Source organism: Pyrus communis, chromosome 16 (assembly GCF_041283825.1).
Source record: "Pyrus communis isolate YQ-2024b chromosome 16, ASM4128382v1, whole genome shotgun sequence".
Taxonomy (NCBI): Eukaryota; Viridiplantae; Streptophyta; class Magnoliopsida; order Rosales; family Rosaceae; genus Pyrus; species Pyrus communis.
In genome coordinates, this window is record NC_142580.1 from 12,645,104 (window position 1) to 12,659,819 (window position 14,716).

Sequence of the window (14,716 nt, forward strand, 5' to 3'; positions counted from 1 at the left end):
GTAGCATGATATTGATCGCTTTGGGCCCCAATCACGTTCTCACGGTTTTGTTTCTGGGAACTCACACGAGAACTTTCCAGTGGGTCACCCATCATGGGAGTGCTCTTGCGTGCTACTTGCTTAACTTTGGAGTTCCCATGGAACCCGAAATCAGTGAGCTCCCAAAAGGCCTCGTGCTAGGTAGAGATGGGAATATACATATAAGGATCACTCCCCTGGACGATGTGGGATGTCACAATCCACCCCCTTTAGGGGCCCGACGTCCTCGTTGACACACCACGACCAGGGTTAGGCTCTGATACCAAATTGTCACATCCCGGCCCGGAGGAACCATTTCTCGGGCCCGCTCCACCACTGTAGCACGATATTGTCCGCTTTGGGTCCCGACCACACCCTCACAGTTTTGTTTCTGGGAATTCACACGAGAACTTCCCAGTGGGTCACCCATCATGGGAGTACTCTCGCGCGCTACTCGTTTAACTTCGGAGCTCCCATGGAACCCGAAGTCAGTGAGCTCCCAAAAGGCCTCGTGCTAGGTAGAGATGAGAATATAAATATAAGGATTATTTCCCTAGACAATGTGAGATGTCACACAATGTGTCCCAAAACATAAAATATTTTAATCAAAACAAATTTACGTATTATAATTTGAGTAAAATAATAACATTTGAAGTCTTTTGTTTTTTATGGCTTTGCCTTTGACCCGTGGAGACGTGTTGGACAACCCAAACATGTTAGGCACTTAGGCTGCATCTAAAAAATCTCAGAAGGCGATTCATCGTATAAAAAGTGTCTCAGTAGGTACTGCTTCACCCCTCATATTTTATTTTATTTTTTAACTTATAATTAAATAAAAATTGCAATTTCCAAAAACGAAAAAACAAACAAACATCCTTTCCCTAATTTTTCGATACCGACATGTTGTTACCAACACCAGATTTCATAGGTGCAAAGGTAGCTCCAAACTTATCTGGAATCAAAACAATGACTCAAAAAACTGCTTGCAGAACTTCCTACAGCAGCTGCTGCTCTTCTCCTCCACCTCAGCTAGACTTGGGTGGTCCTCCGAGATCCTCAGAGCCACTCTCCGGGCTTTTGGGTGGTCCGGTGACCACCCAAGTTCTATAATGAATCCGCTCTGCATGTCGTTACGTTTTGTTAGCTACAATAATATGAGATATTTGAGGAAAGGTAAGTTGTTGGTTTTGTGTTACATCCATAATAGAGAAACTTAATTATAACATGTGCATGTCACATTCTTTATCTCTTATCAGGTGATGATATTATTGTACAATGGAACAATGGAAAATGCTCAGAATGGTTGAATGCTTCAGCCTCTGTAAACCACAGAGGAATGTTCATATTCCTTCTCACTCTCACACAAAGAAATCGCGCACTGCCAATGTCAGTTACGTAGCTGGAGCTCACACATTCATCAAAGCGATCTCAGCCGTTCATCTTCCTATAGTCTACGATTCTAACACATGGCATTCATAGCTTTACATTATGAGCCTTACACTCGGACCAGTTGATATGGCATGACGCAGTATTGACACAGAACCACATCACAAACACAAGATGGAATAGAGATTGATGGGAAAATCATAAACCTTTCTTTGTTGATTCAATAAAAAACAAGTTCACAATCTTAAGAGAGTCTGCAACTGCATATCAGAGAAAACCTTACCACTCTTTCTGTTTTTATCTTATTTCTGGCAAGAAAACAGCCCGATCAATTTTCTTTGGTGGTTGGTACAAATAAAGGGTAATAAGCTCATGGACCGCGAGTGGGAGCAAAACAAAAACAGCCCGGAGAACGGTCTTCAGGTATCATTCCGCCTCCTTTGCTCGTATCAATTGCTTCCAACATTTTCACCACCTCACCCATTTCAGGACGTTTATCTGCATTTCCATCCCAGCACATGCGCATGATGTTTGCCAAAGAACTTGGACAACATTTGGGGATTTCTGGCCGTAGATTCTGATAACAAAATCATATAATATGCACAATGAAACGCTCATAGAAAGTTATATGTCAAATCTTTAACAGAACAAAAAATTAAAATCTTTACTAAGACAACCACGAAAGTTCATTCAGACTGAACCAACAGAGAAATGTAAACTCTACGTCCTTATGTAAAAAAAAGCCATCTATTCATAGAACAAACTTACCTGCCGAACAACCGCAGATGATACATCAGCAAAGCTAAGATCCGGGTAGGGCATGTCACAGCAATAAATTTCCCATAGACATATGCCAAAGCTATAGACATCACATCTTCTATTGTAAGGCTTACCATCCAGAACCTATATAAATATCTTGTCAGCTTAATGGTTTACTATTGAAAACCCTACATGCTACCACATGAGCTACTGTACTGAACCGTGTGTTCAAACATGCAATGAGAGATGTAAGGAGAGGAGAGAATGTGGTAAGTTTAATTTTTGTTCATTGACATTCATTTCAAAACCAATAATGTACATAAAATTGGAAAGAAAAAAAATTACGCAGCCTGTAGATATTTGTAACTAACAGCACAAGTGATGGTTTTACCTCATCAAGGAGGAACAAAAAGCAATTAACCCCCGTAAACTCTAGGCTCGTTCCAATGATAACTTCTAATTCTACACTTAATAGTTAGACCCTTTTGTCCAAACCCCGATCACAACCCTCAACCGGCACACATCCCTTTTTTTCTTGATATCATAGCCATAATGCCTTCTCTCTCTATCCACTCTCTAACAACCTTCTCAAAAGGTTGGCCCCTTATGTGCCAAGTATTAGTTCAGGCGAGGGCCTGGAATCCTTAATCTGTACCATCAGTAACAATGACTTCAGTATGATCTACAATTATGATCCTGCAATCCGCAACTCTTCAACTAAACCCTATCACCTTCCCCTTCTCTCTCTTTCATCTAAAGCTCGATTCAACTTAATCAGTCAAGCTAATTTTTAGTAACACGAAAAGGTCATGAAACTAGTTAAATGCTCAGTGGTGTTGCTCATGTATTTAATAAGAGGTTATTAGACTCAACCTCAACGTATTACTTGTTGGGTCCTGATGCCTGGGGATTGCAAGAATGCCAAGGGAGACGATCAGGAGGACATTGAATTCATAATCAAGTTTGGATGCTAAAAAAGTTCTCATTTGAGTCCTTGTGTTCATCGCCTTCACTTGCAAATTTGGTGGGGTTAAGAGTAAGGGGTCATAAGGTGGGATGGAGAAGTAGTTAGTGCAAATAAGTGTCGATTTGTCCAGGCAAAAGTAAAAGGAAGGTGGCTTTGTAATACTATCTTTACTACTATGAATACCAGCTACAACAAGCAATCCCCAACATTTCAATAGGGATGTTGAGACCCTGTCAGAGCTTTCCTTCATACCGTTTTCCTGAGCCCAGTTACCTTTGCATTTGCCCCACAACAGGCTTATGGCATTTTGGTCTCCTTGGAAAATATGTGGGTAAGGTTTGGGCAGGTAGTTTAGGCTTTTCTCACATGAAAGGCACACGCTTGCTCACATGTAAAAGCCACATGTTATTTCCACCCATTTTAAAGGGCAATACCAAACAAAAAGATGCATTTAGAAACTATGCATAATTATAGGAGTTAATTGATGACATTAAAAGTGTAGCGAGGTTTGTCGTATTTCTCTTTTCTTTTTGTTCTTGTATTCCAAGTTCATAGAGCACAACTAAAGAAATAGCTTTTAAGGTTAACAAAACATGTAAAGATATTAACTAGCGTGAATACCTCTGGAGCCATGTATCCAAGGGTACCAGTTTCACCAGTCATGTCCCTTGGATTCTGAGCTTCAACACGAGCAACACCAAAATCAGCTATTTTAAGGTTTATGCGAGTATCAAGTAGCATATTCTCTGTTTTGACATCACGGTGTACAATCTTCTGAGAATGCAGATAGCTAAGACTGCAAGGGGAAAGGTAAAAAACCCAGATCAACAAAAATTTACTGGAAAAGCATATGGCCCTGAAATGTAGAGAACAATCGAACTCACCCTCTAGAAAGGTCCAAAGCAAGTTGGACCACAACCTTAAAGGCAAGTTTCTTATGCCTATTTCTTATCAAGTACTGCTTTAGTGTCCCACCAGCGACATACTCCACAATAACACAACATGCTCTAGCAGGATGTGAAATTACACCGTCACTTGAAGAGCCTTTTGTAGGAATCTTAAGATCTGAAGTTCCCATTGAAGCTCCAATGAACTGTGATAAAAGAGGGGAGTGGAGAGAATCGTTAAAACCCAAAGGATTATAATAAACAAAGAACCACACTGAGGAACTGAGACACTACTATTTTACCAAATCATTTAGTAAAATAACTATCAAGATCACCAGCACAAAATGGAAATGATAATCACTCCACAGCTGACAATATATTGAACATTAATGGTGCAGATTTCAAACTGAACACAAGATATAAAGAAGAATTGGTATGTACCTTTGTAACATTAGGATGGTCAAGCTTGTGCCAAACAGCAACTTCTTTTTGAAACGATGCCCGCAGAGCAGCAGTTTCAGCAACTGTGGCATAGCCATCCTCCCCCCAGTCCAACAGCTTCACTATAATATTTAGCATGAGATTGCAATTAGAATTCGATATACACGCAAACAAAGAAGCAAACAATTTTGTTGCTCTTATTTGACCTCAGTTTGTTAGTCGTAGTCCAAATTTAAATCGCTAGTGTTATACAATATCAAAAAGCCAAGATTCAATCATAATGATACCATGAAAAAGGATCAAACTCCACTGGATTCCAGATAAGTTTACATTGTCGGAAGCATCCAAGAGAGCATATATGAGGTTCAACACCTACTTACATGACTGATAAACACTTAGCGAGAAAAGAGTGAAACAACAGGATTTATGTCACATATTCGCCTTTAGACAGAAAGTTCGATAAACATCAGTACACAATTGACCATACATGCAATGGTACTTTCAATAACGGAAGCCAAAAAGTGTAAATACAATTCATATTATTAGAGAGTTGCTGCAGTATCATATCAGAATTATGTGGTTTTGATGTATCGATCAAAATTCGACTTAAGCCCTGCAATCACAACCTTCTAATACATCACTACGTCAAGATAAGGTGAATATCTAAAGATAAATTAGCATGCATACCATGACCATATAAAACTCACATGTCATGGCTCAAATGTGAACATGTAACACGTAATCCAGTTTATGCCTAAAAACTTGATATATTCCAAATTAGTGCTTTAACATCACCATTATTCAAATTCTAATATTACATCGTTATCGTTACACTCCAATCCAAATTGAAATTAGTGATGAGATCCCAAATTAACATCAGAGATACAAGGAGAATACGTAATCAAAACAAAAACACGATATCCTATAGGACCAATCAAAATCAAAATTACAATGGAAATGGCAGTATTAGTGATTACCTGCAACATCTTGATCATCATAGGTACCCCTGAATATGGTACCATAGGTCCCCCGAGCTACAATGTATCTTATTTCCAATTTAGCTAAATCAATCTCCCATTCTTCCTTGGGCCTGGTTCTCTCAATGTTTTTGGACCAAACCCGGCTCAAATGCTTCTCAAGCTGTATATCTAAGTTCTTCAAATCGATTTTATCCGCTCGGAAGATCATCTCTTTGTTACTAATACTTCCTGTGCCCGTAATATTTGGTTCCACCTCTTTGAAACTCACACTCCCTGCACTTCTAAGTTTTGACTTCATATTACCTTTCAAGTGATCCACCATGTTTGGTACATCCGCAACTTCAACGTTCTCACTTGTCCTTGAATCCATTGCCAACAATCAATGCAGCACAACCGAAACACAGAACACCAACTACCAAATAGTAATCGAAACAACGAAAAACAATCAAAAGAAAACAAGCAAATCCCAAAAACGAATCTGTGTCAAACTGCTGTCTTAGAGAGACATGATCAACAAAGCTTCAAATTTTCGTCGTCATCTCATCATCATCTTTGCCAGATTCGGATGAATCCCATCAATGACAAATGCTCAAAACAGATAAATTCGAAGAGCCTTTCGGGTTAACAAATCGATTTAACCAACAAAGGTATCCTTAAATTCAACGAACAGAAAAATATGATCCAATTGAAACTCAATCACAACCACCAAATTGCCTCCAGTATTGATAATCATGCGCCAAAGAGAAAAATCGATAACAGCTTCCCTTCTTTTATATTCCCAGTTCAAAAACAATCTTCAAAATCCCAAGTACCTCGTCACCAACGACTTCCTTTTCATTTTTCTTTTTTCCAAAAAATAAATAAATCAAAAAATGGCAATAAACTCTAAGAAAACGACTCAATTTCCACAACCAGATATATAAGATTCAAACAAAACAAACCCTTCAGGTACAAATCAAACCCACGGACAAGCACCAGAAGGATTTCACGCGTGCAAAAAAAATCCCAATCGATCCCAAAAGATGAATAATTTATAGAGATAGGCGAAAAGGTTGGCCCTTGAACACTACAGAATAGAAGAAAGACAAAGTTGTCTTAACAACAATAAACAAACAGAAAGACAACGTTTTTGGGGTGTTTTGGCAGGTTGGGGCTAATAGGTTGTCTATCGTTTCTGTTTGGTTTTTCCTTTGCGGATGAGATTTCGCGAGAGGATTAACCAAAAACCAGAACAGGCAGCCACAGCCAGAAGGCAGAAGCGAATGAATGAGAGTTTTAGAGAGAGAGAGAGGGAGAGGGAGAGGGAGAGAGAGAGAGGGGGGAGGAGAGAGAAAAAGGGGAGAGGAGCGAGAGAAAAGCGCGGGTTTGCCTAATGTACGGCTTTAGAGGAGAGAGACAGGCTGTTTCAAAAATTAAGGAAAAGAAAAAGGACGAGAGGTACAATTGAGAGGTACAGACGGATACGGGAAAAGCGGCGACAAATTAGTTGTACAAAAACTCAATCTTTTTTTGGTTTTTGTTGAAAACATTGGAAGTGTTGAAAATATTTGGCAGATTAATGAATGTCGACACAGATTTTCAATACTCACACAGTAATGTGGATGAAGGAGATCGTATTTTCAAAACGTGTGTACTGGAGTTACTCTATAAATAGAGCGCTCCGTGTACTATCAAAATACAGAGAAAAAGAAAAATAAATAACATCAGCATCTATATGTCCCTCTTTTATTTGTCATCCCATTGTGTTATAGTACAATGTGATATTCTTCACTTCGGTCATTAGTAAATGTTATCTTTCTAACTTTTACCTATTTATATCACGTTATCAATACGACTCTCCAATCATTTCTCATTTCTCTTCGTTGAAAGAAAAAAAAAAAATGTTTCCTCTAAGGATTTTACTGTTCATCTTCTTCCTCTGCCTCAACTGCTGGATATACCCTCGCGAGTAACTGTTTGCACCATGCCTGCTTCTAGTTCTCAACCTAACAGTTACATATATATTTGATTTCTTGTTTGGTGTAGATCTTCATTACTAACCCAGTGTTTATGTATGTTAATTTTACTGCAATCCAAGATAATGCAGTACAATCGCCCATCTTGAACTGCAAATTTAATCTTACTGCAATCCAAGATGGTGCGGTACAATTGCCCATCTTGAACTGCAAATTTAATCTTACTGCAATCTAGGATGGTGCGGTATAATCGCCCACCCTACCCTGCATATTTAATTTATCTACTGTTTAATTTTATTGCAATTTTAGGTGGTGCGGTATAATCGCCCACCCTGCTCTACGTATTTAAATTTTCTTGTTGCTTGAGTTGTGCGGAATAATCGTTCATCCTATGTTATGTTATTTCAATGAGAATGGTGCGGTACAATCGCCCTCCTCATTCATCTAAATAATCTCAAGCCTGAAGTTTCAAGTGCTTATCATTTTGGCATAAATATCAAAATGAAAAATTTGTAAGAATCAGAAGTTCTAACACTACATACCTCCATAATACATATTATTGCAAGTTCTTACACATCTCAGTTTTCTTTCAGAAAAGAAAATGGCGAACTTGGCAAAACTTGATTTTGTTGCTCTGGACATTACTGGGAAGAACTATCTTACGTGGGTAGTGGATACCAAAATCCATTTGAAGGCAAGGAATCTTAGAGAAACAATCAAGGAGGAGAACAGTGCATCTTCTCAAGATATGGCGAAGACCATGATCTTTATCCGTCACCACCTTGATGAAGGACTAAAAAACGAGTACCTAATGATTGAAGATCCGTTAGCTCTTTGGAAGGCATTGAGAAATAGATACAATCACCAGAAAATGGTGATTCTTCTAAGAGCTCGTTATGAGTGGACTCACTTAAGGATCCAAGATTTCAAGTCAGTGGCTGAGTACAATTCTGCGATTTTCAAAATTAGCTCCCAGATGAAACTTTGTGGGGAAACCATCACTAAGGAAAATATGCTAGAAAAGACTTTCAGCACCTTTCATGCCTCAAACATGCTCCTGCAGCAGCAATATAGAGAGTGAGGTTTTACTTAATACAACCAGCTGATATTTGTGATCTTGGTCTCTGAACAAAACAATGAGCTCCTGATGAAAAATCATCAGTCCCGACCTACTAGATCTGCACTATTATCAGAAGTGAATGCTGCTTCCCTCGAAGTGAACGCCACATCCTCTGTGGCAATAATCATGAACGATGACGTGGGCATAAGCGAGGACGGTGGAACGAGAAAGGCAAGAATCATGGTGTCCAATTTCGCAACCAGGTTCCAAAGCATAATTCAGGCCCAAACTTCAAAAATGTGAATCGCCACAAAGGCAAAGCTCATATGAACAATGCTCCCAAAAACTCTGAATGAGCTTGTCATAGGTGTGGTGGTAATGGGCACTAGGCGCGTACTTGTCGTACCCCAAAACATTTGGTGGATCTATATCAAACCTCTATCAAGGAGAATGGTGTTGAGATCAATTTTCTCGGCCAAGCTAAATCAATGGATATACCTGATCTAGTGTGCGACTTATTAGGGCAGTTGAACACAACACACCTAAATGTCTCGGACTTTATTGTGGAAATGGGGAATGAAGTATACCAGTCCGACTGAATCATTCATGTTTAATGTACTAAACTTGTAGTTTGAAACTAGCATTTCAAATTCAATAAAAATGGCATTTAAATTTCCTGTTATAAATTGTTTTTAACCGGGATCCCCTTACTCAGAAAGCATGGATAAGCACTATGGTCATTCTCAAAATAAGAGCAATGGCGGAGATATTTGTCTTGTAGACAGCGCAACTACGCATACAATACTTCGAGATCGAAAGTATTTCTCAAGATTGATGCTTACAAAAGTAAGGGTAACAACAATATCACGCCAATTAGATGTAATTGAAGGCTCAGGGAAAGCCCAGATTATGTTACCAAATGGAATAATATTGTCCATACAGAATGCGTTATACGCTACTCGATCTACTCGAAATTTGTTGAGTTTCAAAGATATACATTTAAATGGATACCACATTGAAACGAAAAGTGCATAAAATGTGGAGTATCTATGCATTACCTCTAATGATACACAGAAGCGTATATTGAAGAAGTTGCGTGGTTTGACGAGTGGTTTGTATTATACATACATAAAGACAGTTGAATCACATACTGTCATGAACCAGAAGTTCATTGATTCAAAAGTTTACATGCTTTGGCATGACTGTCTGGGTCACCCAGGATGTACCATGATGCGTAAGATCATTACCAACTCTAATGAACATCCATTATTGAGCAAACACATTGCTATCTCAAATGATAACCCTTGTAAGGCTTGTTCTCAAGGAAAGTTGGTAATTAGACCATCACAACTAAAGTTGATGCTAAATCCCCATCATTTCTGCAAAGAATTCAAGGGGATATTTGTGGTCCTATTCAACCATCATGTGGACCATTTCGATATTTTATGGTTTTGGTTGATGCATCTACCCGATGTTCACATGTTTGTCTCTTGTCTACTCGTAATGTAGCTTTAACGAGACTTCTTGCTTAGATAATTAAGTTGCGAGCACATTTCCTAGATTACCCCATTAAGTCAATCCGACTTGATAACGCTGGTGAATTTACATCTCAAACTTTTGATGATTACTGCATGACATTGGGCATTGATGTTGAACACCATGTTTCTCATGTACATACTTAAAATGGTCTAAACAAAGGCATTTATCAAGCGGCTTCAATTAATAGCTCACACTCTGCTCATGAAAACAAAATTGCCAATTCCTACATGGGACATGCCATCTTACATGCTGCATCATTGGTTCGATTGAGACCTATAACCAACCACCAATACTGCTCAATACAACTCGTGTTTGAGCATCAGCCAAACATTTCACATTTACGAGTTTTTAGTTGTGCTGTTTATGTACCTATTACACCACCACAACGCACTAAAATTGGACCTCAGCGCAAACTGGTAATTTATGTGGGTTTTGATTCACCATCTATCATTAGATATTTGGAACCCTTGACATGTGATATATTTACAGCTCGTTTTTGCTGATTGTCACTTTGATGAGACAATATTCCCATCGTTTTGAGGAGAAAAGATTGTTCCAGAAGAACGGCAATAGCTGACTTGGGTTGTTCCCATATCTCATTTCGATCCACGTAGCATTCAATGTGAAAATGACATGAAAATGATCGTTCATCTTCAAAGTATTGCCAATCAAATGCCAGATGCATTTAATGATGGTATGAAAGTGACAAAATCATATATACCAGCTGCAAATGCACATGCAAGAATTGATATCCCTGTTGGACAAAATAATGTGGCAGCAAATGATTCATCTGGTTCACGCCTAAAGTGTGGTAGACCTCTAGTTCAAAAGATTCAACCCCTAGAAAAAGAAAGATGAGGGCACAACTAGGGGTGGGCAAACGGGTAAAGGAACCGCGGGTAGGGGCGGGTAATGTAGGTTCAGGGCGGGTACGGGCCGGGTCCCTTTTTTTTTGGGAACAAACGGGGCGGGGCGGGCCGGGGCATGGTTATTTACGGGGCGGGCCGGTTCCTACACCTTAGAAAAACGGGGCCCCGGACCGGCCCGTTTCATATTATAATCAACGGTTGAGATTGAATGATAACCTATCATTCAATCTGAACCGTTAATTTGTAACCTAGGTTTCCAAATCAGTTTCAGAATTCAGACTTCAGTGTTCAGTCTCAAATCTCAATCTCTCCAACACTCCAACCCTTTCTCAAATTCGCGGCGCCGCTCCTCCGTCCACCTTCTCCGACACGACTCCGGCCAGCCACAAGCAAGCCACACACACAGACAAGCACACGCACCCTGCTACTCATTCTCTCAGATGATGTAAGATCTTCTATCCTCAAATTTTCATATCGTTTATCCTGCATTGCGATAAATTATGTTAATTACTTGGTGTTTTGCTACTATTACAGGTTGATCTCGAACGAGTTGCAAAAGATACCCATGGTTTTGTTGGTGCAGATCTTGCCGCTCTCTCCACAGAGGCTGCGCTCCAGTGCATCTGTGAAAAAATGGACGTTATTGACTTGGAAGACGATACGATTGATGCTGAGGTGTTGAATTCGATGGCTGTGACGAATGAACACTTCCAGACCGCACTGTCCTCTACAAATCCTTCTGCCTTGCGCGAAACTGTAAGTTTTAACTTTTTTTTTTTTTTTTTTTTGAAGTTTTGGGGTAGCAAGCTTTACTTGTTTTTTAGAAGTTGCTATTCAGAGAGTTAGAATATCTTTGTGATTCGATTCATCTTCCTCTTCAATACGTAATATTTTTGGACCAAATTTATACTAATTACTTTACCTCTGGCAGACTATTAAACTCCCCGTGGAGCATCACAATCTAACTGTTATGCATACTAGAGGCCCTATGAAGGGAGGAATCAGATATCACCCAGAGGTATATGCATACTTTGTTACATTTCACTTCGACAAATGCAAATGGTTGTCATGTATCAAGACTCGTTGCCATAAAAGTGTCTCTAACTGTTATGGATCCATCTACGGAAAATGTAGGTTGATCCAGATGAGGTGAATGCTTTAGCACAGCTCATGACATGGAAGACTGCGGTAGCCAACATCCCGTATGATGGTGCCAAATGGGGTATAGGATGTGATCCAGGGAAGTTGAGTATTTTTGAACGACTTACCAGAGTATTCACACAAAAGATACACGATCTTATCGGAATCCACACCGATGTTCCCGCACCAGATATGGGGACAGGTCCACAGGTTGAGCATGGCACATTTTTCATTAATTCTTTACATGAGATTTGATCACTAGCTGTCTTCTAAACTTTGGACTGAATTTTAGCATTTTTTTCTCTCAATCTTTTTCCTTTTTTTTTTTTTTGGTTTAAACAGACCATGGCATGGATACTAGATGAGTACTCAAAGTTTCATGGCTACTCACCTGCAGTAGTGACTGGAAAGCCTATTGTAAGTAAATCATAATAAAAAAAGTTACTTCAGTTAAATTGTCCTCCTTTATTCGATTCATGGCAGTCTTGTCTTGCAATAGTTCATACATGTGCTACAAATTTTGTTTGTTTTTATTGCGTAACATTCTGTAATTTTTTTTTGTTAATCAGGATCTTGGTGGATCACTAGGAAGAGATGCAGCAACGGGAAGAGGAGTACTTTTTGCAACAGAGGCATTACTCAATGAGTATGGAAAGAGCATCTCCAGACAACAGTTTGTTATACAGGTGGACTTTTACTGAACACAAAAAGTTTATATGGTTGAGATGTTTGAGAAATTTGGGATGTCACCTTCTAAAGGCGTTCTCTTTTATGGACCACCTGGCTGTGGGAAAACCCTTCTCGCCAAGGCAATTGCCAATGAATGCAGTACTCATCAGTATCCGGCGCAACAATGCAGTACTCATCAGGGTCTGTCGAATATTTGCTCGTTCTATTTCAGTTTTTGTGAACCGTATAAGCAATTCTACTTTAGCACATAACCTCATTCTGCTATTTGGTTCTACCAGCTTCTTCCTTTTCGTCAGCACTGGAACCACACCTCATTCTGCTTCAATCTTAGTATGCCCATAACCAGATTTAAAAAAAAAAAAAAAAAAAAAGTTATTGGACCCGTGGACCCGTCTCGAACCGGCCCGTTTGATACGGGCCGGGTTAGGTCCGGTTCCCAAACTTAAAATCCCTACACCCGGCCCGGCTCGGCCCGTTACATTTTAAAACGGGTAGGTTCGGTTCTTCCAAATTTGGGCCCGGCCCGGCCCGTGCCCAGCCCTAGGCACAACTGAATCCAAATGAAATCATTCAAGAAGAAAAAATGAATGACAAATCCACAATTCATGATTATGTACTTTCTAAAAAAGACAATGTCCTTGATAAGACATATGTACCTGAAGAAATAGATGTACATGAAAGCAAAGAAATGTTCATAAATTATGCTTGTACTAATGAATTGTGGGATCATAATGAAATAATCATCGACGACATGTTCGCATTCGCAGTAGCCACCGAAATCATATTAAGTGATGATATTGAGCCCCGCTCTATCGATGAATGCAAACAAATGCAGGATTGGCCTAAGTGAATCCAAGCATAATTAAATTCCTTTGAAAGGCGAAAAGGTTTTGGAGCAATAGTCCAAACCCCTTCTTGTATAAACCCTGTGGGTTACAAATGTGTATTCATAAGAAAGCGAAATGAGAAAAGCGAGATTGCAAGATATAAAGCACGACTCGTTGTACAAGACTTTTCTCAAAAACCTGGAATTGATTATGATGAGACATACTCTCCTGTAATAGACACAATTACGTTCCGTTACTTAATAAGTTTAGTGGTTCAGAAAAACTTGACATGTAACTTATGGATGTCATCACTGAGTATTTATATGGAGAATTAGATACTGACATATACATGAAAGTTCCAGAATGACTTAAATTGCCTGAAACAACTAACAAACCATGAGGTATGCTCTCAATCAAAATTAAGGCGATCATTGTATGGGCTGAAATAATCTGGACGAATGCGGTATAATCGTCTCAGTTAGTATTTGATCAAAAAAGGATATATCAACAATGTCATTTACCCTTGTGTGCTCATTAAGAAATCCAACTCTGGATTTGCTATAGTGGCAGTATATGTTGATGATATGAACTTAGTTGGAACTCCTGAAGAGCTCAATAAAACTGCAGAATATATGAAAAGCGAATTTGAAATGAAAAACCTGGGAAAAACAAAATATTGTCTCATCTTGCAGATATATTGAAAAAAATCTCAAAGCAATTTACCATGGACAAGGCTTATCCACTCAGCACGCCAATGGTCGTTCGTTCTCTAGACATTAAGAGAGATCCATTTGGTCCAAAAAAAGATGATGAAGTGGTCCTTGGTCCAGAAGTACCATATCTGAGTGCAATATGTGTTTTTTGTATTTAGCACAATGTACTAGACCAGATATAGTTTTTTCAGTCAACTTGTTAGCAAGGTATAGCTCTACTCCAACAATTTGTCATTGGAAAGGAATCAAAGATATATTGCGATACCTTCATGGGACAACATACATGGGTCTCTTCTACTCAAAGAAATCCACAAATGACCAGGTCCTTGTTGGATATACAAATGTTGGTTTTCTATCTAATCTGAATAAAGTCAGCTCACAAATTGGATATGTGTTCAAGAATGGAGATACATCAATCTCATGGCGCTCAACAAAGCAAACATTAGTTGCTACATCTTCAAATCACTCAGAAATACTTGCTTTAC

General features: G+C 39.1%; 2 protein-coding genes and 1 long non-coding RNA gene across 4 annotated transcripts; 2 read left to right on the forward strand and 1 right to left on the reverse strand.

Moving 5' to 3' along the window:
* Positions 1 to 761: 761 nt before the first annotated feature.
* Positions 762 to 6,715, reverse strand: LOC137732304 (Protein kinase superfamily protein). 2 transcript variants are annotated; one of them, XR_011068324.2, is made up of 7 exons: positions 5,436 to 6,686; positions 4,459 to 4,580; positions 4,015 to 4,223; positions 3,752 to 3,926; positions 2,173 to 2,307; positions 1,688 to 1,981; positions 762 to 1,138 (listed from the first exon to the last, which is right to left on the reverse strand). XR_011068324.2 is itself a non-coding variant. In XM_068471610.2 (6 exons), exons 1-6 carry the CDS (start codon positions 5,806 to 5,808, stop codon positions 1,775 to 1,777), a joined length of 1,221 nt encoding a protein of 406 aa, XP_068327711.2. In that variant the 5' UTR covers positions 5,809 to 6,715; the 3' UTR covers positions 1,591 to 1,774. The 2 variants fall into 2 exon arrangements, 1 of the variants encoding a protein (XP_068327711.2); XM_068471610.2 differs by lacking the exon at positions 762 to 1,138 and having other exon boundaries at positions 1,591 to 1,981; positions 5,436 to 6,715.
* Positions 6,716 to 10,983: 4,268 nt separating this feature from the next.
* LOC148689993 (uncharacterized) lies at positions 10,984 to 11,468 on the forward strand. The gene is made up of 2 exons (XR_015957591.1): positions 10,984 to 11,306; positions 11,396 to 11,468. It is a non-coding gene; the product is annotated as an uncharacterized LOC148689993 (long non-coding RNA).
* Positions 11,469 to 11,494: 26 nt separating this feature from the next.
* LOC148689994 (glutamate dehydrogenase 1-like) lies at positions 11,495 to 13,031 on the forward strand. Its single transcript, XM_088687154.1, has 5 exons — positions 11,495 to 11,617; positions 11,793 to 11,879; positions 11,996 to 12,211; positions 12,344 to 12,418; positions 12,571 to 13,031. The coding sequence occupies exons 1-5, from the start codon at positions 11,495 to 11,497 to the stop codon at positions 12,700 to 12,702; spliced, it is 633 nt and encodes a 210-aa protein (XP_088543280.1). The 3' UTR covers positions 12,703 to 13,031.
* The last annotated feature ends 1,685 nt before the right edge of the window (positions 13,032 to 14,716 follow it).